This window comes from Cucurbitaria berberidis (genome assembly GCF_010015615.1).
Source record: "Cucurbitaria berberidis CBS 394.84 unplaced genomic scaffold K460scaffold_3, whole genome shotgun sequence".
NCBI classification, from domain to species: Eukaryota; Fungi; Ascomycota; class Dothideomycetes; order Pleosporales; family Cucurbitariaceae; genus Cucurbitaria; species Cucurbitaria berberidis.
The window spans coordinates 1,275,557-1,301,859 of NW_024468937.1; the positions used below are offsets into that span (position 1 = coordinate 1,275,557).

General features: G+C 52.2%; 11 protein-coding genes across 11 annotated transcripts; 4 read left to right on the forward strand and 7 right to left on the reverse strand.

The window, feature by feature from the left end:
* Positions 1-2,344: 2,344 nt before the first annotated feature.
* On the reverse strand, positions 2,345-3,617 carry K460DRAFT_405234 (WD domain-containing protein; the record flags this gene model as incomplete). Its single annotated transcript, XM_040936822.1, has 3 exons — positions 2,345-3,277; positions 3,325-3,529; positions 3,577-3,617. The coding sequence occupies 3 exons, from the start codon at positions 3,615-3,617 to the stop codon at positions 2,345-2,347; spliced, it is 1,179 nt and encodes a 392-aa protein (XP_040787518.1).
* Positions 3,618-3,793: 176 nt separating this feature from the next.
* On the reverse strand, positions 3,794-6,850 carry K460DRAFT_336752 (uncharacterized protein). The gene is made up of 2 exons (XM_040930983.1): positions 4,881-6,850; positions 3,794-4,829 (listed from the first exon to the last, which is right to left on the reverse strand). Exons 1-2 carry the CDS (start codon positions 6,832-6,834, stop codon positions 4,096-4,098), a joined length of 2,688 nt encoding a protein of 895 aa, XP_040787519.1. The 5' UTR covers positions 6,835-6,850; the 3' UTR covers positions 3,794-4,095.
* A 137-nt stretch (positions 6,851-6,987) lies between these two features.
* On the forward strand, positions 6,988-9,049 carry K460DRAFT_336754 (uncharacterized protein). The gene is made up of 4 exons (XM_040930984.1): positions 6,988-7,614; positions 7,664-7,863; positions 7,917-8,223; positions 8,272-9,049. The coding sequence occupies exons 1-4, from the start codon at positions 7,473-7,475 to the stop codon at positions 8,715-8,717; spliced, it is 1,095 nt and encodes a 364-aa protein (XP_040787520.1). The 5' UTR covers positions 6,988-7,472; the 3' UTR covers positions 8,718-9,049.
* Positions 9,050-9,172: 123 nt separating this feature from the next.
* On the forward strand, positions 9,173-12,516 carry K460DRAFT_365890 (uncharacterized protein). The gene is made up of 4 exons (XM_040933265.1): positions 9,173-9,366; positions 9,440-10,203; positions 10,251-11,489; positions 11,537-12,516. The coding sequence occupies exons 2-4, from the start codon at positions 9,644-9,646 to the stop codon at positions 12,132-12,134; spliced, it is 2,397 nt and encodes a 798-aa protein (XP_040787521.1). The 5' UTR covers positions 9,173-9,366; positions 9,440-9,643; the 3' UTR covers positions 12,135-12,516.
* A 440-nt stretch (positions 12,517-12,956) lies between these two features.
* On the reverse strand, positions 12,957-15,678 carry K460DRAFT_101189 (uncharacterized protein). Its single transcript, XM_040926492.1, has 5 exons — positions 15,509-15,678; positions 15,378-15,460; positions 15,103-15,316; positions 13,687-15,039; positions 12,957-13,630 (listed from the first exon to the last, which is right to left on the reverse strand). The coding sequence occupies exons 2-5, from the start codon at positions 15,399-15,401 to the stop codon at positions 13,050-13,052; spliced, it is 2,172 nt and encodes a 723-aa protein (XP_040787522.1). The 5' UTR covers positions 15,402-15,460; positions 15,509-15,678; the 3' UTR covers positions 12,957-13,049.
* Positions 15,679-15,905: 227 nt separating this feature from the next.
* Positions 15,906-17,809, reverse strand: K460DRAFT_416313 (4-aminobutyrate aminotransferas-like protein). Its single transcript, XM_040937792.1, has 2 exons — positions 17,276-17,809; positions 15,906-17,224 (listed from the first exon to the last, which is right to left on the reverse strand). Exons 1-2 carry the CDS (start codon positions 17,569-17,571, stop codon positions 15,982-15,984), a joined length of 1,539 nt encoding a protein of 512 aa, XP_040787523.1. The 5' UTR covers positions 17,572-17,809; the 3' UTR covers positions 15,906-15,981.
* Positions 17,810-18,412: 603 nt separating this feature from the next.
* Positions 18,413-19,293, reverse strand: K460DRAFT_285182 (enoyl-CoA hydratase/isomerase; the record flags this gene model as incomplete). Its single annotated transcript, XM_040928792.1, has 2 exons — positions 18,413-18,851; positions 18,905-19,293. The coding sequence occupies 2 exons, from the start codon at positions 19,291-19,293 to the stop codon at positions 18,413-18,415; spliced, it is 828 nt and encodes a 275-aa protein (XP_040787524.1).
* A 558-nt stretch (positions 19,294-19,851) lies between these two features.
* On the forward strand, positions 19,852-21,543 carry K460DRAFT_284840 (AMP-binding enzyme; the record flags this gene model as incomplete). Its single annotated transcript, XM_040928769.1, has 1 exon — positions 19,852-21,543. The coding sequence occupies one exon, from the start codon at positions 19,852-19,854 to the stop codon at positions 21,541-21,543; it is 1,692 nt and encodes a 563-aa protein (XP_040787525.1).
* Positions 21,544-21,742: 199 nt separating this feature from the next.
* On the reverse strand, positions 21,743-23,645 carry K460DRAFT_241929 (DUF1446-domain-containing protein; the record flags this gene model as incomplete). Its single annotated transcript, XM_040927322.1, has 3 exons — positions 21,743-22,077; positions 22,123-23,452; positions 23,502-23,645. Coding segments are annotated over 3 exons (1,809 nt in total), but the record flags the coding sequence as incomplete, so codon positions are not given.
* A 278-nt stretch (positions 23,646-23,923) lies between these two features.
* Positions 23,924-25,209, forward strand: K460DRAFT_385650 (carnitinyl-CoA dehydratase). Its single transcript, XM_040935546.1, has 2 exons — positions 23,924-24,197; positions 24,249-25,209. The coding sequence occupies exons 1-2, from the start codon at positions 23,995-23,997 to the stop codon at positions 24,895-24,897; spliced, it is 852 nt and encodes a 283-aa protein (XP_040787527.1). The 5' UTR covers positions 23,924-23,994; the 3' UTR covers positions 24,898-25,209.
* K460DRAFT_429737 (Thioesterase/thiol ester dehydrase-isomerase) lies at positions 25,002-26,138 on the reverse strand (the record flags this gene model as incomplete). The annotated part of the gene is made up of 2 exons (XM_040938314.1): positions 25,002-25,965; positions 26,016-26,138. 2 exons carry the CDS (start codon positions 26,136-26,138, stop codon positions 25,111-25,113), a joined length of 978 nt encoding a protein of 325 aa, XP_040787528.1. The 3' UTR covers positions 25,002-25,110.
* Positions 26,139-26,303: the final 165 nt, after the last annotated feature.

Sequence of the window (26,303 nt, forward strand, 5' to 3'; positions counted from 1 at the left end):
ACAACAGGTTGAACCTGGGAGTACGGGAAAACCCGGAAGTTGGTGCCACAGTGGGCTAGAAGGGACACGATTTCAAAAGGGGTGATGTGCGTCCAAGGGTGCTTGTATGCAACATGCCGTGGACCTTGCGGTCTATCGGAGACTTCCAAGAAAGCTCCATATCGCAGGCATCTTCCACACTCATCTCCCTGAAAAGGGTGATACTGGTGACGGGGCTACGGCAAGCCGTTCCCTGACATACAAGCTCCTCACGCGAACCATCCAAGGGCGCGAGAAAGATACTCTACCTCAGACTGGTAAGGGCAAGCGACAGGAAGATCCACACTTCGAGCCAGAACAGGACATGAGGATTGGATCCAGTCTCAACATCCAAAGAAGCCTTAACATCCAAGGGAGTCTTAGCATCCACGAAGCCGGAGCCAATGGTGGCTATAGGCTGAGTCAATGCTCAAGAGAGCAATGACCAGAAAGCGCATCAAGAACAGTATTCGAGACCAACCTTCCGGGATGCGCCCAGATCGTTGGAGGCCAACTACTGTGAGCGCATTAGGGACGAACCTAAGCCGAAGGTTATCTTCAAGCTTATGGCGTCTGGGAGCGAGGAATGTCTGAACTGCCACTTGTGCCATGGACCTATTGGTCTGTCAGAACGATGGTTCGTTCAATATCGCAGGCTTCTTCCACGCTCGCCCTCTGAAAAGAGTAGCACTGGTGGCGGGATGGATCCCTGACAGTTCAGACATGCCTCGCTATGACCTGCACCTTTCTCGGTGCATGGTACTTGACCGACCGCATTGCGGTCGGCCTGGCTTCTCGAGAGGAAGACGCAGTGGAGCGTCCGCCCATCACGGGCGTGCCGTCCGGCAGCTCCAACTCTTTCGATGATGAAGTACTATCCGGTAAGCGGCACATACCAAAGCACCCGTTTGCAGTCGACAGTTGTAGCCGAAGCTGCGCAGCTTCCATCAGCTGTATCCATGAAGCTGAAGCCGTTTCAACCAGTCGCCTTTACGCAGAAATATATCACCAAGGACCAAAAGGCCTGTCGGAGAGCAGCCCACCCGAAGGTAGTGGCGTAGCTCCATGTCTGTTGGCATCTTCCACTGTTCGCCTCAGAAGGGTACTAAGTAGCGGGGCTGTCACAGTGACACGCAAGTGCGCGATGTGGCACCTGTCGTAGAGGAGGCTGGCCTTTCTCCAGGCTTAGTGTAGGATACAGCTGATGGTCTGCAAGTCGTCAACGTCCAGTATGCGAGAAGACACATTGCCATGTGCTTCTCTACACCCACGATCTGATTGATAGGAAATGCCCAGGACTTCCTACATGAGTTTCTGCCGCAACAAGGGACAAGCTTGCCTTCACGCCAACATGCCAAGGGCCATGAGGTCTGTCAGGGCACGAAGCCCAATATCTGCGGCGTCATCCACACACACTGTCCTGAAAAGGTCAGCACTGGTGGCGGGGTTACAACGAGTGTTCCCTGGTGCGAAGCATCTTGTCCATTGTTGCGGCTGTCCTGAGTCACCAAGTGATCACAAGAGAAATCGGTACAGGGACCGCCGCGCAAACGAACACGCCGAGAATGGAGAGGGCATGGTCGCGGACAAGATGAGTGGCGAGCTGTCCAAGTCGAGGTGTGAATCAATGAATGAGGAGAAGGGTCTACCGGCAAAAGAGAGGGTTGAAGCGCGAGCTGAAGGAGAAAGAAGCGTCGCGTGGCGCAGGACTGGCCGTGAGTAAAGGTAGAGGAAGGTCAGAGCGAGGAAGGCGCGAGGCGAAGAATTAGGTACTAGGGTAGTGCGAGAGGCTAGGCAGGTGAAGTGTAGCTGAAGCCGAACTTTAGTCTTGGGGGAGTGCGCCTATGCGCGATCACGTGTTGATGCGAGCGAGGGTCCGGTGAAAGGGTCATGATCTGGAAACCACAAGCGCTAGACACCGATTAAATAGCACCACGAATCAAATGAGGGAACGAAATGGGGAGATACCGAGAAACTCTATGCAGAGGACCGGGAAAGCCAACCATGGATCTCCACCACACCCGGCAATAGCCCACGTCGTATCACCGTGAGGTTGTCCGATCTCGGCTGAGTCAAGTTAGTATCTTGAATGATTTCATATCGAAAGCGTTCAAAGATACTCAAAATCATCCAGCCTTGATTGTGTGCTCGCCGGTCCCGAATCATTGTTTTTCAGCAAATGGGACCCGATTGTGGATTGAGGCATGGCTGTGCTTGCTCCGGTGTCTCATCTTGTTGTACCTAGGTGAGGCGACCAGAAAGCTCGATCGGAGTACCAGTAGGGTCCTGGCAACGCACGTTCGATCGCTGGCCCGCTCCCCGGTGACTACTCGCTATCTTCTAAGAGTTCGGCTAGTTCTGCCTCTTCTTCAATAGTTAACATGCCCTCCTTCTGCTCAGGGACCTTCTCCTTTTCCTTACCAAGCCGCTCATCTTCGGCTTCTGTGATTGCCTTGGCTAGGTCTTGCGACTTCAGACTCCATAGTCTGATTGTTGCGTCAATGCTTACGCTGACTAGTCGCTGTCTTGGTAGTAGTAAGAGCCCGATGACTTCTTCGAAGTGGCCCGTGAAGGTGTGATGTAGCTTTCCGCTTCCCTTGTCCCAAACGCGAACCTCTTCATCCCTGCATGCTGTGATTACCCACCCACCGTCTTCATCGACGGCAACATCGCGCACAAAGTCGGGATGCTCAAATGCTGAGTCTTCCTCCCATTCTCGGCCCCTCGACAGGCATTTCGCTGTCTTATCTGCAGAAGCTGTCCATAGATCACCGTCCGAATCGAAATGCAGGGCGTCAACGCTCGTCTCGTGGGCAATGAGAGGCGAAGGCTGAATTTCGACTGCCGAGGAGAGCCCAATAGTCCAGCGTCTGATCTCTCGGTCGCTGCCTGCACTGAAGAGGGTGACAGATGCCTTATTTGGCTCGTAGTCGGCTGGATCGATCGCGAGTGCTAGGATGCCTCGTGTGTGTCCCTTGATAGTGCGCAGCTTCTCCCCGGTAGCGACGTCCCAAACAATCATGCTCGCATCCTGAGAGGCTGATACCAAAACCTCCTTACCCTGTAACGTGAAGGCTATTACGTCCTTGACAAAGTCACTGTGCCCCTGGAACCGCTTTCCTGGCTTCCGCGTGGAGAGCGTCCATGACCAGATCGACTTGTCCCAACAACCCGCGAATATTGTGTCTGATTTGAGTGAAACGGCAACGGACGTAAGAGGCGCCTGGGGCCCAGAGAAGGTGGCAGATACCTTATTCGTCTGTGAAAAACTGATGGTTAGTTACGCTGCTGCCTAAGAGTACGGACAAAACGTGTCTTGGAGTGAGGAACAGATGTCTGACCGACTTCAATGTTTATCCGCTTCACACAGCCCGCGGCTTCTGCGACATAGATCTGGTTGTCATCTTGCGGGTCGGCGATTATGGCGAGGATCTTGGAGGGGAGCTTGATTGGGTTGCCGTTGGTGTTGTTCGACTTGGCTGCCTTCCGTGCTATTTGTTCGAGTGCTGAGCTGTTGCGAGTTAGCTGATAGATGGAGGATTGGAAGAGACGTCGTACGTAGTCTGGAAGTAATGACCTGGGTCATCTGAGCGTGACATTGTGAGTCACGGACTGTGTGAAGGAGAATGTCTGACGTGTTTCGTGGTCGTGGCTGACCCCGCCTTCGAGCATGGCGGCCCGTGCACACTCGCTAGTGGATGCTTCGGACTGGCCCATTGAATAGTAAGGTGGAGGCAGCGACTGCCAACGTGACATTGTTTTACGTGATGCACCTCTACAATCCGTTGTATATATAAAGTGATATTAGTAGCTGTATTCAATGCTAAAGATAGATCTAAAACACTATCTGAGAAAAGGTCATAAAATTCGTGTATCCGTGCAATGGAGCTCCCATCTTTAATGTAGAGTCGTAAGTCATAATGCGTCGTAAAGAGTGAGGCGGCTATCCAACACGCCCAACATAACACTCGGGATATCATAAAGACAGCCCCAGACACCTCATTACTTTTTGGAACATAGTCCGGTCATGCGTGATGCAATCATATCGTCGTTAGCATGCGTGGCATATACAAATCATTAGTAGACCGAAGCACCCGCCGATGCGCTGGCGGCGAAGTCGCGAATCGCCCATCTCCAGCCGCCCCTCTGCTCGCCGGTGTCGCGGATGCCGCCAACCCAGCCTTCAACTCGTCGTCGCCAGATAGCTTCCTCTTCACGTTGTCTGCGAATGAAGCCGGGGCCGACATCAAACTCTTCGCCGACAAAGCTTGGCTCGTCAGGGTTTGGTGTGCCAGCCCCCCCTGTGGCGTTGTTGCCGACAACACTCTCGTTGTCCTTCAGGTCGTCCAGGCCAGCGAAGGGGTCTTCTTCCTCATCCGCCTCTGATGGTGATCGCGGGTCGTTCGACGGACGGGCCGCTTTTAGCCAAGTCATCTTGACAGGATCAAATACCATTCGTCCTTCGTATTGAACGCCGCGCGGTACCGAGATCTGTGAGATCAATGCTGGTCGTGGAGGTGATGGTACAGGAATTGGCGCTGGCGCTGGCGTTGGCGCAGCAGCAAGTTTGGCTGCGCGAGACGAGAAGCTCTTTTGTGCAGCATGAATTGATGATAATGCTGTGTGCGACATGGAGTGCGAGCGGTCGTGTACACGATTGAGCGGATGGCCTGGTGGTGCAAAGGTCGGGGTACTCGCTGTAGTCAACGCGAGTGTCGTGGTGGAGGTGTTTGGATGAGAGAAGGAGACCAGAGCTTCTTCATTTCCTTCCCAACGTTGTAGGGTTGGGTTGTACACCATGCCTTTTTCATCTGTTCCAGCGTTAGTCGACTGGGAGCATGTTATGTGCGTGGTGTACTCACTGTGTGTAAATGGCTGGGTCATTTGCCTAATCAACTGTGGCTTTTGACCTGTGGGTTTCTTTCGGTGAGCAGTTGGACTAGTATGAGGACTACGAGCGACGACCTGTGCAGCCCAACTCATGGGCCTAGGTGCTATTGTGCCATCTAGTCGTGACCTCGTACCTGCCAACCGCTGCTCACGCGCGTTTCTGCTAGCCGCAGTATCACGCGCAAACCGAGGCGTGTGGTCCATCCTGGGTGGACTTCGTGGTGTTTGAGGCAGTGGAGTGGTCATTCGATCCGGCATGGGCAGGCGCGAATTGCTGGGCTGCTGACGCAACGTCTTGTTGCTCGCTACATTGCGCGGGACCTTTTCGAATTGTTTCTCTTTTGTAGCTGACGTGGGCAAATCGTCGAACAAGTCCAACTCGTGTCCGTCGCCAAAATTCCGCTTTCGCTGAGGCTGCGTTAGCTTCTTCGGAGGTGGGTGACGTGCAAGGGCAGAGGGAGCCAGATCACGTCTCACCCCTGCGCGGCTGGGCGTCTCGTTTTGATGGCCGCCAGACAGACGAGAGTAAGGCCTCATGGAGGGTGATTGCGGTCGGCGGGGGTCGGAGTCGCGCCGAAGATGCGGCTGTGAGTTCTTCGCCATGACATGATGCGATTGAGCGGTCGAGTTGCCGGCAGGGAGGAAGGGCATTCGCGAAGGTTGGCTCAGATTGGTGTTGCGGAGGACAGGAGCCGAGCGCTTTGCACGCAGGAGTTGCGCACTAGTAGTTGTTGGCATTACCCTGCTCTGGCCCTGGGTGGATGCACCGGTCTCGTACACGGGAGTAAGCCTTGTGCGGCTTGGGGGAAGTGGCCTTGGTATCCGGGAGATAGTTGGCCTGTCGGTGAATGTTATGGTTGAGGAAGGGCGAGCAGCAGAAGGTGCTGTCGGCTTCAAGGCTGGCTTCTTCACGACTACGTTCCGGTTCAGGGTGAGCTTCCGGCTATCAAAGATTTCATCGCCGCCAAAGTCAAGACCATCCATGAAGTCTTCTTCGTCGTTTACAGGCTTTGCCTTTGGTGGCGTTGTCTGGCTCTCGAAAGGTGGTGATGGGGGTGTTATCGCGGCGGGAGGCGACAACGGACCATCGTCGATAAGGAACGACTTGGGTGCAGAAGTGGGCGGCAGTTCACGTAGATGCGGCGGCGGGAGGGGAGAGGCATCTGGTGTTGGTAGCTGCTCGCTCTTCTTGAGCTTCTCGAGGCGTGAATTAAAATCGAGCGGCTCGTTGGGCAGCACAAGGCCCATCAGATCATCGTCTTCGCTCTCAAAGGTCATGCAGCTACCCAGGCTCGGGCTCATGGCAGACGCGGACGAACTACGGGCGCCGCCGCGGGCATTGCGCGTGCCAGCGAATCGAATTCCAAGGCTTCCTTCTCCCCAGTCTTCCGTGCCACAGTCATCGAAGTCCGGAGTGTGTGGGGTTGGCGCTTTCAATTGTAGTACACCACTCGCGTCGCCGGGAAGCTCGAAGTCGATGCCGAAGTCGTCATCTGCTTCAATTTTGCGACTGGAAGATTTCTTGCCTAGTCGCTTGATTGTGCCGCCCAGGAGGGCGTTGGGGGCTATGGACGCGGGAATGGGAATCCCAGCTCGTTTCGCGGCGCTCGTGATGGCTCTGGCCGTGGAAGGCTCGTCGTTGGGCGTGATGAGGACCTGCCAGTCGTCGTTGGACTCGGCCTCGGAGCGGACGCTCATTCTGGAAGAGAGAGATTGCATCGTCGAGTTTTTGAACAGGAAGCCGTCGCTATCGTCGAAGTCGCCGTCATCCCATGACTCCATTCTGGTGCTGTTGGAGGTGAGCGAGCTCATGCGCTGCGCAAAGCTGCGGTTGGGCGCTGCCATGGTGGGCGCGCGATCGTTGGTGGGCGTGTGAAAAGCAGGATCGTGTGTGAAGTGTAGAAACGAGCGAGGTTGGGGCCGCATGCAGGGCCGCCGTCTGGGTGGTGGGCAGAAGCGAGAGAGAGAGCGAGAGACGGTGAGGAGCGCGCCTGGGCACGGGCCGGCCCAAGCGCTCGACGCGTGGTCCACCCACCCACAACACCAGAAGCCTTAGCAGTGCGATGGGGTTCGGGATATAGCCAATTTAGGACCAAGTCGTCCCCGCATCATAGCAGCGCCTGCGATCTATACCATACTAATTATGGGTGCTGTTGTCGAGTATCTTGGGTTGTGCGGCGGGCACGAGGGCCCAACTGGCTTGTTTTGACTCTAGTTTTACGCGGCTGGCTGCCTAAACAACCTCAACACGACGACGACGACGACGACGACGACGACGAGCTTGATGCAGCTGCTGCCTTCAGAGCTCCCCAGGGCTCACACTGCACGCGTTTCACGCCCCTCCAGCTGTTATAAAGTTCGAGTAGCCCCGTGAGTGAGCGGCGCGATACAACTCTTGCGCCACTTGAAACGCCATTCACTGCCTGTTCCCTGGCGCACTTAGCATAGTGACAGGCATCATCCTACTCCCATAGATTACTGAAACACACCCTCTACACAATACTTACACGCACGCCATACATCATCGCCAGTCTGCAGTTAGCTCGTCATCACACGTGCCAAAGATGGATGTGCGCTGCATCGTGCCCGTCGAGCCTGCTAGCGGTCGTGGGCAAACCGTCGTGATCGAGGTGCAACAAGAGGGCTCAAATACACTTGATCTCCGGCTTGTTGGCTGCGAGGGCGAAAGTCCATACGTGACAACAAGTAAGATTGCTCCCGTATCAGGTATATCGCGTTTCTAACGCGTCCCCAGTCAAGCAACGCAATCTTGGAAGATTGAGGCACAAGTTCAAGGGCAGCGATGACGAGTGGGCGACCATTTTATCTCATTTCTTTCTCCAGAAACAGCCTGAAAATGGCCAGACTGGCATATTGGACGGCGTACGCATAGTGTACGCCATCAAAAACGACAACCTTGAGCTGTCGATCCGACAGGACGTGCAAGGCATCAAAGTGAGAGCAGCTTAACAACAGTATACGGAGCTAGGCTAATGAATTGCCCGCAGGTCACATTGGGCGAGATCATCCTGCCTCGCGATGAAGAATTCGAGTTCAATCCTTTCGACTGGGCGCAAGCATCAGCCCAAGCACACGCCCAGACGCTGCAAGAGATGGCAGGCTTGAAGGCGCGATTTAGCACTGAGCAGGATACAATAACGAAGCTCAATGCTCAACTGGAAGAGTTCATCAAGACAAAGAATGAGACAGAGACGGCGATGCTTCAGCAGTTCATGGAGCTACTAAACGACAAGAAGAGGAAAATCAGGGACCAGAGTCGTCTATTAGCCGGAGCCAAAGTCGAAAAATCGACAGGTAAGCTAGCACCTCGCAGTTATCACGCATGTCTAATATATTGCCTAGCATCCGCCGTTCAGGCCTCGAGAACCGACCCCAAGACACGCAAAGCCGGCGCGTCACGGACGTCAAAACGGAAAGCACCCGCGCAAACAGCGGAGCCAGATCTTGAGCCAGACCCAGACAGCGACCAAATGGAGATTGATCAAGCCAAGACCGAGGAGCAAGACGACGAGGATGCGCCTGAGCCGACTACGCCAGATCCGTCTGACGACGAGACGGACGCAGAGGATGAGCACGTAGCGCCGCGGACACGAGCTAAATCATCGGAAACTGCCCGATCGAGCTCAGCCGCAAAGGGATCCAAAGGTGAAGAGCCAGGAAGCGAAGGAGTGCCGCCGCCTCGATCCCTGCCTTTTGGAAGGCTGACGACAAGAAGTAAAGACGGAGAGAAGAAGCCTCCCCCGCCTGCGGGAGACGACGATGACGAGACGGAGGACGAGGAGCTCTAGGCCCTTTGGCGCATTTTGACTGTGTTGGCGTAGGTGAACAATACTTCACGTCGTAACTAGCCACCCATGCCTTCCTACTTGTACATATTCATCGTTGGCAAGAGCACCCATTATGGATGAAAGAAATTTTCTCTCACAATTCGAACAGGCACACTCTCAGTGAAATACAGGGAGGTCGCAACGTCTTTGAATCAGGGGTCCTGCTGTGCAATGTTGAGAAGAAGCGGTGATGGCACTTGATCGCATTTGTCTAGAGTATAAAACGACAATAAGTAGGCGATGTATTATATAACCCGGTACTAAATTTAGGAGACTTGACTTCGTAGGTGTGGGAAAGACTTGTCGTCTTGTACTTTGTGCTACGTCCGGCTTTGGGGTTGGGCTAGGGGGCTGGCTCCGAAGATCAGATCAACGCCAGACGCAACACCCCTGTCATCGAGGCACGCACCTCTCGTCACCTCCACCAAGCAAGCCATCGCGACAACTTTGTGTACATTTACATCACGCCGCCCGCCTCCACGAACGAACCACCAGGGACGTTGCGTACATAGTCGCATTGCTAGAGGCGCTGAATAGGGTCCAAGCGATGTTCCTCTCCTGCAGCATTAGCCAACTTGCGCATCGGCTGAGGTAGCCGCCTGTGATCGGGGTGAGAGATACTTCTTCACCGACGCCGACAATACCAGGCCGTGGCGACGATTGTGCTGATATTGAGACAATAGGAAGCAGTTGCGCTTCTCACCGCGCATGCGACCACGCTTGCGATCTCTCACCGCGACCTCATCCAACCCCCGCCCTCCGCCGCTTCACCTACCAACTTAATGATCTTCCACCCTTTTCACACGTCCTACTGGAAATATCACCGCCCGCCTGCGACGTCGTCTCCCTGCGACAGATTTCTGCAGCAGAAATAGACGCAGCACATAATGTCGGGCTCCGAACCACCAGAAGCCACAGTGGAGACAACGCGATCACTCAAGCGCAAACATCTGTCGAACGACCAACAAGATGACGTCGATAAGCTGGACAAGATATTCAAACGTATCAAAGCCGCCGTCCCGCGCGTGCCCTACATACTCTCTACACCCTCCATGGACCCGTACAGATACCACTCACAACAAGAAGCCAATGCTTGGATGATGGGGCGTCTATGGCGCCATGACGAGGAGCACATGCAGTACCGGACCTATCTCTACCGCGAACCCTGCCAAGACTGCTTCGAGCTACAGGCGGGAGAAGAGGATGAGCCCGAGCCGCAGCGGGCAAAATCGCAGGCGTCGAATACAGGCAATCAAGCGGTCAAGAAAAAGATGAACCTCTCGGCGTTCAAAGTGAAGCAAGCCAACGGCACCGTTACTCCTGGGTCAAAGGTCGTCTCTCCCAATCTCGACCCAGCGAAGCACGCATCGGAGCAATCCAGTAGCGTCAAAAAGTCGGAGAAGCTGTCTGATCCGGCGCAGAGCAAGATGCCCAAGTCGCCCAAACAGTGAGACGAATCTCCTCAAATCAGCACGCGGCGCTAATATGTGACAGATCTTCCAATGACCCACGCGAAGGGCAGAGAGAAGACAAGACCAACCACGATAGTCCTCACTCCGACCAACAGCAGCGGCCTCTGTCATCACCCCGAAAAAGTGATTCGTCTGAGACGATGATCAAAATCGACAAACCGAACGCCTCGAATGCTTTGGCGCATGGGTTGCCTCCACTATTATCGCCAGTGCATGACCCTCTGGACAATCCTTATGGACTCCCCAATATCCTATCACCTACGCTACCCTCCAACATTCAGGCAGAGCTAGACAGATTGGAGGTACAGCGGACACGAGCCGCTTCAAATGCGTCTACATCTTCGTCAGACCGGAAGAGCACATTGAGTGTGCCGGATGCACGGTCTAAGGGCCATCATAGCATTGTAAAGTCTGAAACTCGCCCACGATCAGTATCCTTGAATGGAAACTCGCCCAAAATCTCGCCCAAAACCCAAGCTACCAGTGGGACTGAAGATACCGACTCCAGTCTTGTTGTCAAACTGAAGTTTTCGAAAACGAAGGCGCCCACAGTCAAACAGATCCTCCGCCTTCCTCCGAAGAGAACAAATGCCGGGAAGCAAGATCGGCAAGATAGTTCTAAAGATCCCCCGGAAGAGGTGGTACCTAAGCCTGCAGATGGTGTCACAATCAAGAAGAAACAAATACCCAAAGTTGCAGCACGTCGACATGATTCCACAACGCCCAGTTCTACGCCGGCGCCCACGTCTAGCACTAGGCCAATAGTCACTGTCACCAAGCCCCCCGAGAAGCGCTTACGTACTGACGACGATGTGTCCTCGGTCGCCACCGCGAAACGTCAAAAGGTCCAGTCCAGCCAAGATGGGCCGGTCACCCCTGCTCGACAGACTGTATCTTCTCCAGCATTGTCGAATAAGTCTAGCGCACAGAAAAGCCAATCCCAATATGGAACTCCAAAGAAAGATCCCAAGGCAATCGGTATGCTGCGGACGAACTCGACTGAGAGTTATGATGCGACCCCTGGTCGTTCTGGCGCAACTCCCGCAGGGGCAAGGATCGACGCAAAGGCCGGACCTACGTCTGCCCCGTTGAACGGCAAGAAGCAGGCTGATATATCATTGCTAGCCCAGACATCAATGAAGCTGAACCAAATGGGACGCGCGCTCAAGCACGAAGCTACCAAGATCCTCACTACAGCAGGCAACAAGCTCACCAAGCAAGATGAGAAGCGTGCGGCCGTCATCAACTTGGAGTGCATCTTGTAAGCCACCAGTCGAAAGACACAAGGCATTTGCTAACAACAAATAGATCTTACATGGCAGCATACTACGCTCAAGATCTGTCACTAAACCTCCGTGGTCGGGCCGGAGAAGTCGAGCAAACCTGGAAGACGCTACTGCCATTGTGTCTGTCTTATGCTCGCAGCACAAAAGAATTCAAGCACCTCGATGGCCTCCGCTCTTATCTCAGCTCCGTCATCGCATCTGCAATCTGTACACATGTCTCACAGCGCGCTGCCAACACGAGACCCCCCGATTTCTCCCAGGATATCGCCCACGCCGAACTCGCGAAACAGCACGCCGCCCTAGCAGAGAACTTTGCTCTTCTATCCGACCATACAACGAAGATGCACCGCCACTACCAAGAAGCTCGCGTTGCACTACCAATGGAAGATCTACAGAGCACCTACAGGAAAACCTACGCTGCGCGAGAGGCAAACGCCAAACTTGCTGGAGAGCCAGAAAAGGTCAGTGGCGCACGCATGTCGGGACCTTACTTTCTTCCTATATCGACGGATACAACTGCTATTCAGGCAGTACGCTTCGGCCTCAAGTTTCTCAGCGAATACTGTGAAAAGGAGAAACTCGAATACAGCCTGCGCGTCAATCTTGACAAGCCCGAGTAATGCTCAAGGCTGCCTCGATTCCCGCCACTATCAACCTACACACTGCCAACATGTCCTCACACATCCTACTAGACACTCGATTGCTTTCCCATCTAGCGTTTGGCGTCATCGACTCTACTGGCGGCAAACCTTTCAACTTACGGCCAAAATTTCCTTTTGCAAACACATATACGTTTTTGTATATTGGCGTTCATCACGGTATCCTATTTTTTTTATTTTTTTTGCTTTGCCTGCGACTGGGGAAACGGGTTCGGTTCGGACTGTATCTTGCACAGTGATACCCGTGAGGTGGGGACTGGACGATTTTTACTTTTTCTTCGCCCAGGACCTGCCTCCACTGCTTTATGCTTTTGCCCATTTACTTTTCGACATGAGGGGGGGATACTGTAGATATGCGGGGGGGGGGGCGATTACGGGTCCTTGCTTGGCGATTGATTGGGAGATTTCTGGGTGGGGGGGAGATTGAACATAGGCAGCGCACGGGATGCGGGGTGATGTGGAAAAAAAGTACACGAATATGGCGAGGATGATCAGGTGAGGTCGATAAATATATACTTTTCAAACGTTCGATGTGCTGTTCAACACAATGTCTCGTGCCAGGGGCCCTGAGATCTTGCTTCACAGCCCCGGCATCTGCAAGCGGGGCTTTTTGAAATGTGCGTGCGCCAGCATCATAGGAAAGTATTGAAGACTCGCGGAACTCCGATACTAACACGAGCAATGTATTCATTGTATTCTTCTTTATAGCGAGGGCGTTTAATCCACCTTGTATCCGCTGACCGAGTGTCAAAGAGAATGCTAAGTATCCGACTTATTACTCTACCACCTGAAAACTCTACGGGCGATGCTCGATTTCACCTATGACACGCGATCTTACATGTGCCTCGACATTAACAATATACCATCTCCCAGCTATCACAATAACAGATAAGAGGTTGAAGGCTGCCGTGAAGCCTCCTCAGCAGCACAACTAAAGCAGGAATCAAGGCTTCGTAGAAAGATTTCGTAACCTGCTTGATAAGCCCCTGGGGCCACGTCATGAATCGCATTCCATCTGGATTGGGGGCTGCCGGCTGTCATAAAGATGACTAGCGTATAGTTCGCGTTGTCAAGAGCTGAACAACGCCCGGTCACTGTGATCCAACCTGGCTGAAGCTCAAGGGTGGCTCCAAGTCGATTTGGGTGATGGCATGGCGATGTCTTCCGTATCGTCCAAAGCGAACTCCAGAGATTTCTATACCCAGTCCACCGGATCGTTTTACCTTCGCCAGTGGTCTGCAGTAGAAGTTGAATGACGAAATTGTCATTGAGCTCCCCTATTTTAGGTCGGCCAAATTCCATCGGCGTAGCACACTCCAATGTTGCTGTGCTGGGAAACGTCCCGCACTGGGTCCAACCTGCGTAGTTCAAAACGGACTGCGGTCCGTCAATGATGCGTTGCTTGCATATCCCGTTGCGCCACGGAGTACCTCTTTTGATGACTATACTGCTCGCATCTTGAAAATGGATTAATAAGACTAATCTCTTCGCTGGAACATTGGGTTGAACTAACCAACAAAAGCAGGATCTGAATCGCCCATGGAGCTAACGAAAAGACTCCATCCACTCTCGCTCACCAGGGCTGTAGTGCGTACATCGACACGCTCACCGCGCTCCCCCAAGAGTAGCAGAGCAATGACCTCGAACCAGGAGCTTTGGTCTATCATGAAACTCACCTTGCCATCCCATGTGGATAGTCGTTCCTTGATCTCTGATCCGGAAATGAGCGTCATGCGAGGGGAAAGCGGAAGTTCTGCGCACGCCTCAAGGTCCAACACCTTCGCAAACGCCAGTATGAGTATACTCAGCTCGGTCGCAATGTGGTTGAAATACGGCCATTTATTGTTGAGTGATACGAAGCTGCCCACACGAAGTCCATTCCACTCTTGCAAGATCGGCCTGATAGATGCCGGGGCGTCTGGTATATCCACTAATTTTGCCTCCGAGTATAAAGAAGCGTACTGTTCGCATTTCTCAGACGAGAGTTGGTGATTGTTCAAACCAAAGAGCATACAAGCCGAATCGAGGATTTTGCTTGTTGGGGTCTGGATTGGATACTCTGGGTTGTTTGCATTGGCAAATATGCCGTATCCTACTGGCTCTTCGAACATCTTGCGCGACATGCAGAGTGCAAAACTGCATGCTATGCACCTTATCTCTTCCATGACCTTTTCTCTCCCCGTGTGATGCATGGTAACGGTGTCCAGGTAATGCTGACCCAAGCCCATCGCAGGAACTCTAATATTACTATGTATCATGTCCATCCGTAGATCCACATTTAGCTGGATGAGCTGCTCTTTGGTGCTTGCTGAGAACAAGGTAATTGAGGGCTTTACCTGGACTCCTTGCAACTCCTTGTTGGTCCAATTTTGATGAGTGATGTTGGAGTAGATGAACACCTGGTCTGCTAGATCACCCCTGGAGGGAAATCGTATCTCGACAAATTTGTTGCGGGATCGGTCGTAGAATCTCGTTGCAACACGCAGTCCCAGTAAGAGATGAGCCCAGACTACAATGGCGCATGTCCCTTGCCCTGTCTCGATCATCACAGTCCGGTCTTCGGGAAGGGTCTGAACCAACGGAAGCAAAGCCATGAGGCCTTGAAATACGACCGGGGGTATGGTTGATTGCATTTCGGACTCATCATAGCCAAGGGCTGCAGCAGCAGATAGTAGTTGCATCCGCCAATGCCATTGGTAAGCTGCTGTCTGATTTTCACACGCCCGTAAAGTACCTCTTACGGAATCAAGACTTGGAACCATACGTTTTGCAGCATTAGCCGGTGTCTCCTCTGCCAAGGTCTCCAGATAGTGTGTGATCGTTGCTGCAAGTGAGCTTTTCTCATGAATCGAGACGAAGAAGGAACCTTAACCGGGGCCATATTAGGGAACACATTATTTCAGATGAGGCAAAGCGGTGTCTAACTCACACAGTATTATTGTCGAGAGATACGCCGGCTCAGTAAGGGCTCTCGTCACGGTAGGGCCAGGTCCTCTGGAGAGAAATATACCACTTGCCAAGGTGATAGACGGGTCAGGCTTTGCCATTTCTGCACGGAAAGACGATACCACGTTGTCAACTATACGAGCTCGACCCAGCATCTCGGCGAGGTCTTCTTCAACCACAATATCGGATCCAGAGCTCTATACCTAAACGTCAGACTGTTGACATGATATTGCCTATTGAGTTGTCAAGGAAGATTACCTGGAGATCTCGCGCTAGACGCATCGCCGCCTCATACGTTGTCCCAATAGCCCCTAGACTTAATGGGATAAGCTTAGTAAGCTCTAGGGACAGTGAGAATTGGCTATCAATCGACATTGTGCACGACTGACTAGGAAAGCTGCTTGGGGGACTGATGCGGTGATATCAAAAGTATACTCAGCCCCGCACGAGGCGGATGGCAGGGGTTTCCAACCGGTGAGTGCTAGTTAGGCGATTGGATGCCCTCCTATTCAGCGTGACATGATTGGATGTCGTGTTCTGAGATAAGGCTGTGAACGCACTTCAGGTATCCTCTTATAAACACTCGGATGAATGATGGCTGTTCTGGATTTTGAAGATAGTTCGTGGCGGAACACTCATGGCGACAGAGTGATACATCAGTGTTGGCCCGTCAAGTAGAACAAGGTCATGCATGTAGTGATGCTGTTCTCTTGGACAGTGTCTTTAATCATTCAGTTCGTGTACTAATCCCATCAAGTGACTCCATTCTAACATAACGACGTGCTTGTATCGCTCTTGAAAAAAACGCCATACCCAAATCATCAGCGTATTCCGTAAAGTTTGTAGACGCTAATACTCTCCCTTACGACTGGAAGACCTTCTCTAATCTCTCGAGCAGCAGATCGGCATGATGCTTCTGGAATATCAACATGGGCCTCAACCGCACCGCCACATCGCCCGATCCACCGATATTAACACCCTGGCCCTTTGCCTTCTTCAGCACCTCGTCTCGGCGCGGGCTATCCCAGGCAATAAACGTGCCCTGGCCTTGACCACGCAGATTCTGAATCTCCTTAGGGTAGCGTTCTGCTAGACGCTTTAAGCCGCCGAAGAGATGCGTACCCGTCGCAGCGGTGCTGTTGACGAGATCAAGACGCTCGATTTCCTGGACGATAGCGCGGAAGAGGATAGCGCGGGCGGGGTCGCCCATCCAAGTGTTGAACTGCCTGTACGGCTTATTAGGCCGCAAGTCGTTGTTGCCAAAGTAATATCCAGCCGTCTGGGCTTTCTTCGAGAAAGTCACCATGTCCGGTGGACTCGATAGGCCCCAGTGCTCGTGCGCCCAGAATTTTCCTGTCGCGCCTACGCCCGTTTGCACCTCGTCTACGATGAAGAGCACGTTCAGCTTCTTGGTTAATTCTCTTAGGCCCCGGAAGAAGTTGGGGGACGCGTGGTTGTCGCCGCCTTCGCTCTGGATGGGCTCGATTATTACGGCGGCGGGCGGGGCGTGCCATTCTTTAATGATGCGCTCTGTCTCGTCAAGGCAGCGCTGCTCTTCCTTTGCATTCTCGGCTGCGTGATCTTCGAGGGGGTATTTCAGCGAAGGAAAGGGCGCTTGCGGCCAGTCGAAAGCCGGGATATCGATTTTATGGATGGGCTTGGAGCGCGTCGTTGACAAGGAGCCGAACAGGCGGCCATGGAAGCCAGATTTGAAGGAGAGAATGGACAGATCAGGCGCGCCGGGGGCTTTGTTGTTCATAGACGAGCTAATGTCTTCGGCGGAGAATTCAGCGTCTGGCCCGCCTCGCTGCTGCTGTCTTTTCCACATGAACGCGGCCTTGTATGCGAGCTCGTTGGCGTCGGAGCCAGACTGGCTGGTGAAGACCTGGTTCAGGCCCTTGGGCGCTACGGAGAGTATGCCCTTCTCGAGGATGTCGGCCCAGTCGTGCTGGGGGAAGTTTCCGAGCGCGGGGCGGTTGATGAGCGCGGACGCCATTTCGGGTGACGTGGCTGCGAGCTGGAGAGAGGCGTTGTTGTATCCCACGGGGATGGAGGCGATTTGGGCGTATACATCGAGGAGGACGTTGCCGTCGAGGTCAGCGATGCTATTTATTTTGTCAGCTATGCCCATATCTAGAGAGGTACTGGAGACGTACTAGTTGCCATAACTTCGCGAGTAGTCGGCCATCATGTTTAAGCTCCTCGTGTCGAACACCTTGCTTAGTCTCTCGATAGCCTTCTTGCTCTCTGGTCCAGGAATCGCCGTCTGGACGGTTGGCGCTCTGGGCTCATCGGGGAAGAACGACTGCTCTCCGCTGTCCGCAACGGCGGCAGCAGCAGCAGAAGCATATCGCCGTTGAACCGCAATTGGCGCTCTTCTGGAGGTAGCCTGGGTGTTTGTGCGAGCAAGGACAGACCGGGCGCGTCCTGCAGTACGGAGGAGGGAGGCCATTGTGGCTGCGACTTCGTTGGGTGTGCTATCACGGAAATTCGAAAGAAGGCGTGGAAGCTGTTCGGAGCTCAAATGCGGGGGAGCCAACCACAGCTTCAAGCTCGCACTCGCTCTTCAAGCTGTTACTGCTAGAAGAACAAAGGATAAGCAAGAGGAGCAGCTCGAGGTTCAGCAGTAAGCAAAAATACAGTGGTAATCCCAAGGCGGGGGCAAGCTCGTCTTTATAAGACTATTTATTGTGTTATCGTCGAAAGTACATAGGTCATCGCAGGGTCTCAACCGACGCTATCCCCAAATGAAGCTTGTCCCAAAGCTTAGCTCCCCGGCAGCTAAGCTTCTTTTGGCGAGCGGTGAGTGGCAATCTGCTCTCTACACGCTGCAGACGCCAACGCTTCGGTTCTACTGGGTACTTAGGTAATGTAAATCACTCTCCTTTGGAAGTAGACTTGTCCGACGGATTGAAGAACTGTTTCGGAGCTGATGGGCATGGCTAAGGGCACGTAGCCGCAACGCTACCCTACAAACACCACTACAACCCGCAGCATTGAGAAGAAGAAAAAGGTATAAAGCTTGTAGAGCTGTCTGCAAATCATAACAGAGGTATTGATACCCAACCAACGGTACGGTACCGCAGTATTGCAATCGATAAAGAACGACCTCTTGCACTGAGCAGGAGGGAAAGTAATTATTTGTTGCTACGGTGAGGTAATCATGAAGCTAGACACTCATATCATCTCTCTACTTATTAATTTATATTAGTCTAAATAGTAACTTTACAGGTAGCTTGCCTTATAAATGCTAACAAGTACGTCCGTCTAGATGTACTACCAAAGTTATATAGCTATAATTTCGAAGCTTTCCAAACAGGCCTCCTCTTCTCCGTAAACGCCTTTAAGCCCTCTAGAATATTCTCTCCTCTTTGCAACTGTGCAAACTCCCGCTCGAGCGTGATCTCAACAGCCCTCTCCACACTGGCGCTCTCCCAACCTTCTCTGAGGCCTGCCCTCGTGCAGATGATCGCATCTGGACTGTTCTCTGCGATCATGGTCGCGTACCTGACCGCCTCTGCTATGAGACCTTCGAGCGGAACCACGCTGTTGACAAGACCCCAACTGTGTAGTTCTTTCGCTGAGACATTTCGGCCTGTGAGCGCAAATTCACTCGCACGTTGAAGGCCAAGCGTCCGAATGATGCGTGGAAGTGCTCCGCCAATAGGGGACACGCCGCGTTTGACTTCTGGAAGGGCGAAGTAGGCGTTCTCGGCCGCAACGACGAGATCACTGTTCCAAACCATGGTGAGCATTGCAATGCACATTCTACACCTTCTACGCACCAATTGATTGCGAATTCTGTCCCTGCGCCCATACTTAGCCCATTGACCGCGGCGATCACCGGCTTCTTCCCCAATCTTCGACTCAACGGCTTGAATGCAGGCGCATTTCCCAGTCTATTTTTTGGATCCGCATCCGCTGCCATGCTGTTGTCCCACTCTTTCAGATCAGCACCTGCGCTGAAGGCACGGCCTGAGCCAGTGATTATGGCCACTGTAAGAGAAGGCTCGAGATCTAACCATTTCCAGAAAGCGTCCATTTCCCAGTGTGCGCTCGTGTTCATGCAATTGAGATCCTTTGGGCGGGACATTGTCGCGAGAACGACACGAGGCACTGGATAGCTCAGCTGGAGGAATTTGGTGGGAGGGGGTTGGGTCTCTAGGTTTGCCATTATTGTGATCTTAGGAAAGAAGGGTTTGAAAAGCGCTTCTACTTCAAACTACCTGATTGTCTATGGCTAATCTGAGGAGGTATCTTGAGTGCGCGGTGATTTCAGAGAAGGAAAGAGTAGAGCATGAGAGAGAAGATTGTGTAACGGTGAACCGACACTACCATAATCCGCGCGCATTGTCGGTTGGTCATGTTAGCTATCTGACGTGCAGGGAGATATCACGCCGCTAATGATCCGTAGGTCGTATCGACGTAGCTGTACCCATTTGAGAATAGCGCAGGTAGTGTTCCATCTTGCTGGACAAGATTATCCGCGCCAATCCCTTCTCGCCGACCCCAGACTTCCCCGCATATACGGAAATTCCCATCCGTAGCGCATTGATGCCGACTGTCCCTCATTCCCAAGACACTCCGGTGTACTCACACTAAAAAGAAGCTAACAAGTCATTAGCGTATTGGAGCCGTGCCGTAGACAGTCTAGGATTTACTGTGCACATGGAGTAGAATATGTTGTTGTTTTGAAGCTGTGGTAGCTTTGCGTTACACGAAGCAAACCAATATGAAGGTGTACAAAGACAAGTCTCGCGAGATATACATTCCCAAGGACGTTAATTTGACAGAACTCCTCCATACCAGCGCCGTCCCACTTGCACCTTCTCATCTTATTGCCTCAGACAGTCTCACCAATCGAAGTCTGACCATTGGAGAGCTGAGGTCTCGAGCTGGAAGAATTGCAAATGGACTTCGGAAAAGTTACAGTCCCGTAGAGGGAGATAGATGGGCGGTGATACTTCCAAACTGCGTCGAGTATATCGAACTTTTCCATGCTCTGCTCTGGGTTGGTGGAGTCGGCTGTCCTATTAATCATGCCCTCAAGGCCATCGAAATCGCACATGCACTTGCGGTTTCCAGACCCAAATATATATTCGCATACAGCGCATCCCTTGCGAACGTCCTCGAGGGAATCAGAATCGCCAAAGTGGAACTCGCACAGACAGGAACCACCTGGAAAGACCCTACAGTAATGACAGTTATCAACCGCCACGGCACGTATGCTCACGCCCCAGACGACTTCATTTCCTCTCAAACGCTCGCAATTCCCCACTATGGGGATACAACAACTCGTCTGGCTAGCATCCATCTCTCCTCCGGCACAACTGGAGCACCCAAAGGCGTTCAGCTTACACACTATAATTTCGTCGCCAATGTACACCAGCTCTATGCGCACGACCCGGCACAATTCCACCCAGCAGCCCGCATCGTCGCCTTCACTCCTTTTGTACACATTGCAATGACGACGATGCCTCTCTTCTTCGGCCCCTGGACTGGGGCGCTGCATCACGCTATGCCAGCCCCTTTCAGCTTCGAAGAATTCGGCAAACTGGTCTCATCAGTGCGGCCAACCAGCTTCCAAGGTGTGCCATCCATTGCGCTGCAAATCGCAAACTCGGATCTTACGGAGAAGTACGACTTTTCGAACGCAGAGGTCATCAATTGCGGTGGTGCGGGCATGACACCCGAGATAGTCGCGAGGCTATGCAGTAGAGCGCCATGGGAGATAATTCAAGTTTATGGTATGACTGAGGGTGCCCCTTACGTTGCATACCAGCGAAAAGGTCAGAGACTGCCCGGTGGTCAAATTGGACATTTCTTGCCCAATGTTGAGGCGATGCTGAAAGTATCCGGCACGAGCGAAGACGCACCTGAGGGCGGACCGGGAGAACTGTGGATTCGCGGACCGAACATCACGCAACGTTACAGCGGCGTGAGCACTGAGGCGAACACAAGGGCTTTTCCTGAGGAGGATGGACTGGAGTGGTACAATACTGGGGATGTATGTACCATCGATAAGAATGGTGTTGTGAGTGTTGTGGGACGGACAAAAGAGCTAATAAAGTATAAGGGCTTCCAGGTGTCGCCGGTTGAGCTGGAAGCGCACTTGAACTCCCACTCCCATGTTGTTGAAGCTGGAGTTGGTGCAGTATGGGATAAATCGCAGTTGACTGAATTGCCAACAGCATATGTAGTGTTGAAACCTGAACTCGCGGATGGGCATGCTACCCGAGCATTAGAAGAGATTCATCAGCAGATGGATCAGTTGGTCAGTGGGTATAAGAAGTTGAGAGGTGGCGTGTGGGGTATAACGAAGTTGTCGAAGACATCTACAGGGAAGATCTTAAGGGCGCAATTAAGAGAGCATCTTACCGGGGCATGTTCTTTACATAGTGAGCCCCAGAGAGCAAAGCTATAAGCCAATGCACTTCATAGCGCACATGTCTATACTTTACAGTTTGACGGTCCCGTACCATTGATAAAGTGACTCTACTCAGATTGTCAATCGCATACCTGACATGATGTTCATATCTCGCAATTTCCATATGTGATTTAGTCGTTATAATCTACAACTTCGGCCTCACTCCCGCACCTCCTTCAGTCCATCCCCTATCCGACCGCCTCTTCTGCTCAACGCGTAGTAATTCCAACGGCAATTCGACTATCCTCGCTCTCACGAACTCTGCAAAGCTCTTCGCGAAGCCATCGATCACGCTACTCGAGCTAACTCCTTCTTGCAATATCCCAAATACCACAAAGTGCACCGCCCACAGATTCGGTGCTTCGAATCTTTCGACTCGATATTTTGATGACCAGTCATCTCCGAGTAGATCAATCAGTCGCGGAATGGTGAGAAAAGATTGCAGCCAAGGATAAGTACTAGCATCACGCACCCAGAGTCCGATGTTGGCGTTTCCGCCTTTGTCTCCCGAGCGGCCGAAGACAAGATCACCTGAAAATGATTAGGCACATCTGATTGAGACTTGAAGTAACTTACCGAGAGGTCTTCTTATCGTTGGTCCGAAGTGCGCCATATCAGTAGGGTTCATAGTCTCATAGCTCTCCTGGCCCAGGAATGATTCCCCAAACTCTTCCAACATTGGCACAGAAATGTCTTCGGCAGGTTTGTGTCCCACGAAGCTAACAGAGAGATTTACCTTCCGCTGATCGACGAGTGCAGGGAAGTATTTCACAAACAGCTTTGGTTCCATCGTTCTCCAATCCATGGCAAGATGGAGACCACAATACCCTTGCTGACCATTATAGAATATCGCACGCCGGAACTTCTCAATCGCCTCCTTAGAATCTGCTTGAACAAACATCCTGACTTGAATGGTTGACTCTGCCTGCGTCTTTGGGTCGGTAGCAGCAGTGCCGTAAGCCGTGATGTCTAGAGTCGTGAAATCCGCGGGATCCAGCTCGCGAAGTACTTGCGTCTTCAGCATGTTGACCTTTGCGTCAATCTCCAAACCGACGCAAAAGGCCGAAATCTCAGCCTGATAGCCGCCGCGAGTGTATATAGCCAGCTTAGCCGTTGGAGGGGGAGGACTGCCAGTAATGTCTGTAACGCGAATACGATCTGGGCCAATCTCCTCAATCTTCGCCTGGTCTATGCGGGCTATCACATCGGGGTTGAGATAGCGCGAGCCCTGAATCTCGTACAGGAACTGAGCTTTGACCGTATCGACTGTGACGGCGCCATTGGTGTTTGCAGGTTTGGTAATGACGGTTTGCCCGTCAGCATCGATTTCGGCGATGGGATACCCGACTTGGTAGGGTTTTGGAATCTCGCGAGCACCACAGTAGTTACCTCCCGTGGCATATGCACCGCATTCAATTATATGCCCGGCTATAAGGCTTCCAGCCAGCTTGTCGTAATCGTTCGTTTTCCAGTCATGCCACCAGGAAGCGAGACCCATGACCGGGCTTGCATCGCAGCATCGACCGCAGATGACAATGTCGGCACCCGCTTTCAGTGCGGCCACGATACCCAGCTGTCCGGTGTACGCATTGGCAGCGAGGATCTTATTGTTGTCGCCTCCTATCAATGCCCCTTTGATATCAAGATGTTGGTACGATGCATCTTTGTTGCCGCGGACGTGCTCAGTAAGGTTGTCGCCGCTGACCCAGGCTACTTTCAACGACGTAATGTTCTGAGACCCCAAGTAGGCATGCACTTTCTCGGCGAGTCCCCGGGGATTTAGTGCTCCTCCATCATGGACAATCTTGATTCTCTTTTGCGCAACAAGGCGAGCTGCTTCACCATTGTTCCATTCCAATTGCTCCAGAAAATGGGGTTCATATCCGAGATCAGGTCGATCTATCATCTAATAGAGGGTTAGCAATGCGAACTTGGTGCGAAGCTGGAGGTGGTACTTCAATGGCTTTCCATGCCAGGTTGAACTCGGCAAGGTAGTCTGCCGTGATGGCATCTACATCACCATCTCGCGCAAGACGATAGAGCTGATCAAGGCCATCTCCAATCGCCCCTGATGCGTTGCCAATTCGGATTGCGCGTCTAGGGCCCATGATGTTGTCGAAGTGGGATTAAGAAATATCTCGGATTGTAAATGCTCCAGTATCTATTGACACCGTAGAAGTTCAGCGCGCTCATCCTAGATAATGCTGGCATCGTTATTAAGACCTACGTGATCGGAAAGTATTCGCGGGGTGGTTGGTGATAGGCGGCGGGAATAGGCGGCCAACGGCAACCGTGGAAGAATCGCGCCGCTAATCCGCTAATGAATCATTAGCGGACAACGAGCACCCCTCGATTCTGTATACATCATTGCGGAGCCTGCGGAGCTTCTTTGGATACAATTGGTTATACTTTCTAAAAGCTCTGCGTAAACATACGCTAAATTTCATTATGTCTTCTCCACGAACTAAAAACTCCGTTCCATCATGGATCGAAAATCCATACCCACAGCTACAACACAGTCTCGTCGAGTTCCCCGCAAAGCACATTCTCCTCGTCACCATTAATCGTCCAGATTTCATGAACTGTTTACCAGTAGAAGCAACTATTGAACTTGGGGCATTGTGGAAGTGGTATGATGCAGAGCCAGAACTGTAATGACTCCCTATGCATAGCATCGCATTATCACTAAATAAACTGTTTAGACGCTGTGCAGTCTTCACTGGCGCAGGCAAAAAGGCCTTCTGTGCCGGAATGGACTTGAAACAGCGCCTCGACATCATTAAAACCAACGACATTGCCCACGAGTACCCACAGGGTGGTTTCGGAGGAATGACGAATCGTACTGGAAAGAAGCCAATAATAATCGCATGTAATGGACACGCCCACGGTGGCGGTTTCGAGATTGTGCTCAACGCAGACATCATCTTTGCCTCACCGAATGCGACCTTTTGCCTCCCCGAGGTGCTTCGCGGAGTCTCTGCCCTGGCTGGGGCACTCCCTCGTGCCATGCTCCTCTTCGGAAATCACAGGACTATGGATCTTATCTTAACTGGCCGCCGACTGTCGGTGAATGAGGCCTTGAGCTGGGGTTTAGTGAAAGAGATTGTGTCGCAAGAGAAGCTACTGCAAAGGGCTATCGATTATGCACAAGAGATTTCGGAAAAGAGCCCAGATTCGGTAATCATAAGCAGGCTGGCTGCGAGAGAGGTATGGGAGACGGGCGTTAGTCGTGCGACTATGAGAGGGCAAGAGCTGTATGCTGAGGCTATGCTGAGAAGCAAGAACGCTACCGAAGGGTTGGCTGCATATAGGGAGAAGAGGAACCCGCGGTGGTTACCGTCATACTTATAGAATGTTGATCAACAGATAGGATTAGAGAACACCCGTAGGACAACACATACGTACTACCATAAGTACCTAGAGCTTGACTCTTGTTGACACTGATCAATATGAGTTAGAGCAGATAGTCATCTCCCTGTAGGCATCACGTACCCGGATCGGAATGTCTAGCGATATTATCGGATAGTAGAGTTGGGAAATTCTAGTTTTATTTGTTTTATGCATCTAAAGTTTGGATGGCGGAGGGTGCTCAGACTTCAACACACAAAGTCCGTTCGACAAGGCAATACGTCCATCTTCCTGTACCCTAGTCTCAAAAACGACATCAATGTTTCCGTCTGTGCTGGGTGCATGCCACATTCTCGTTTCCAGCGTTTCACCCGGGTATACTACATTAGAAAATCTCGCATTGATACTTTTGAACCGCAATGGATCACTATTTCCCAACTGTAACAAAATCCCGTGCGCCGCGATATTCCAGGTGCCGAGTCCCTGCATAATGCTTCCTTTGAACCCAGCCTTTTTGCCAAAATCCTCGTCTGCGTGGAGAGGGTTGTAATCACCGCACAGCCTGTAGAGGAGAGCCTGTTCAGGAGACGTCTTGTAAACATATACTGAATCAGGCTCTCTACTTGGGGGAGAATAAACCTTCTTTGAAGGGCCCTTAGGGCCGCCATACCCTCCTTGTCCAATCCCAAATGCCATGTTGGTAAACTTCACAAACGTCTTCCCTGTATTTGCATCTACCAGCGTGTTTTCGCCCTCTAGTATCATGTTCCCTCCTTTATCATAAACGCCAATAATTTTGCCCCGGACCTCAAGATCTAGCCCTGAAGAGTCGACTGGTAGGGGGTTGATGATTTCGAGACCGCGTTCTCCATCTACAGAGCATTGAGGATCGAAAGGTGGCGTGCCAGGTACGGGCGCGTTGGATGCGATCATACGCTCGATGAAATCAAAGACATCCTGCGATGTGCGCTTGAACGCAAGATTGGATGAGAATGTGGGAAAGACAGCAAATGATGGGTGTAGCTCATAGAGAAAGTGGATTTCTTCCTTTTTAACCCCAATTGCGGCTGCCTTAGAGATATTGTTAGTTGATATCGTCATCGTTTTAGGGAAGTTCATACAAATAGAAGCACATCGCGTCGAAGATAGCTGACTTTTACAGTCGGAAGTTCGTGCCCTGCAGCTTTTGTGAAGTCCACGTTTTCGTACTTCCCTGATGCGTTTCGGGTAGGGTACAAGGACATGACGGTGTGCGGTAGCCCCGACAGAAGATAGGGGGGTAAGTTAGAGACTATGAAAATCCTCTTCACTACGTTGCTTGCCTTTTCAGGTACGCTGTATCAGCTGCAACTTGAGAATGTCCGACCCGGGAGACATCCGCGTATCGTGTTCCGTGTCTTGCAAATCGG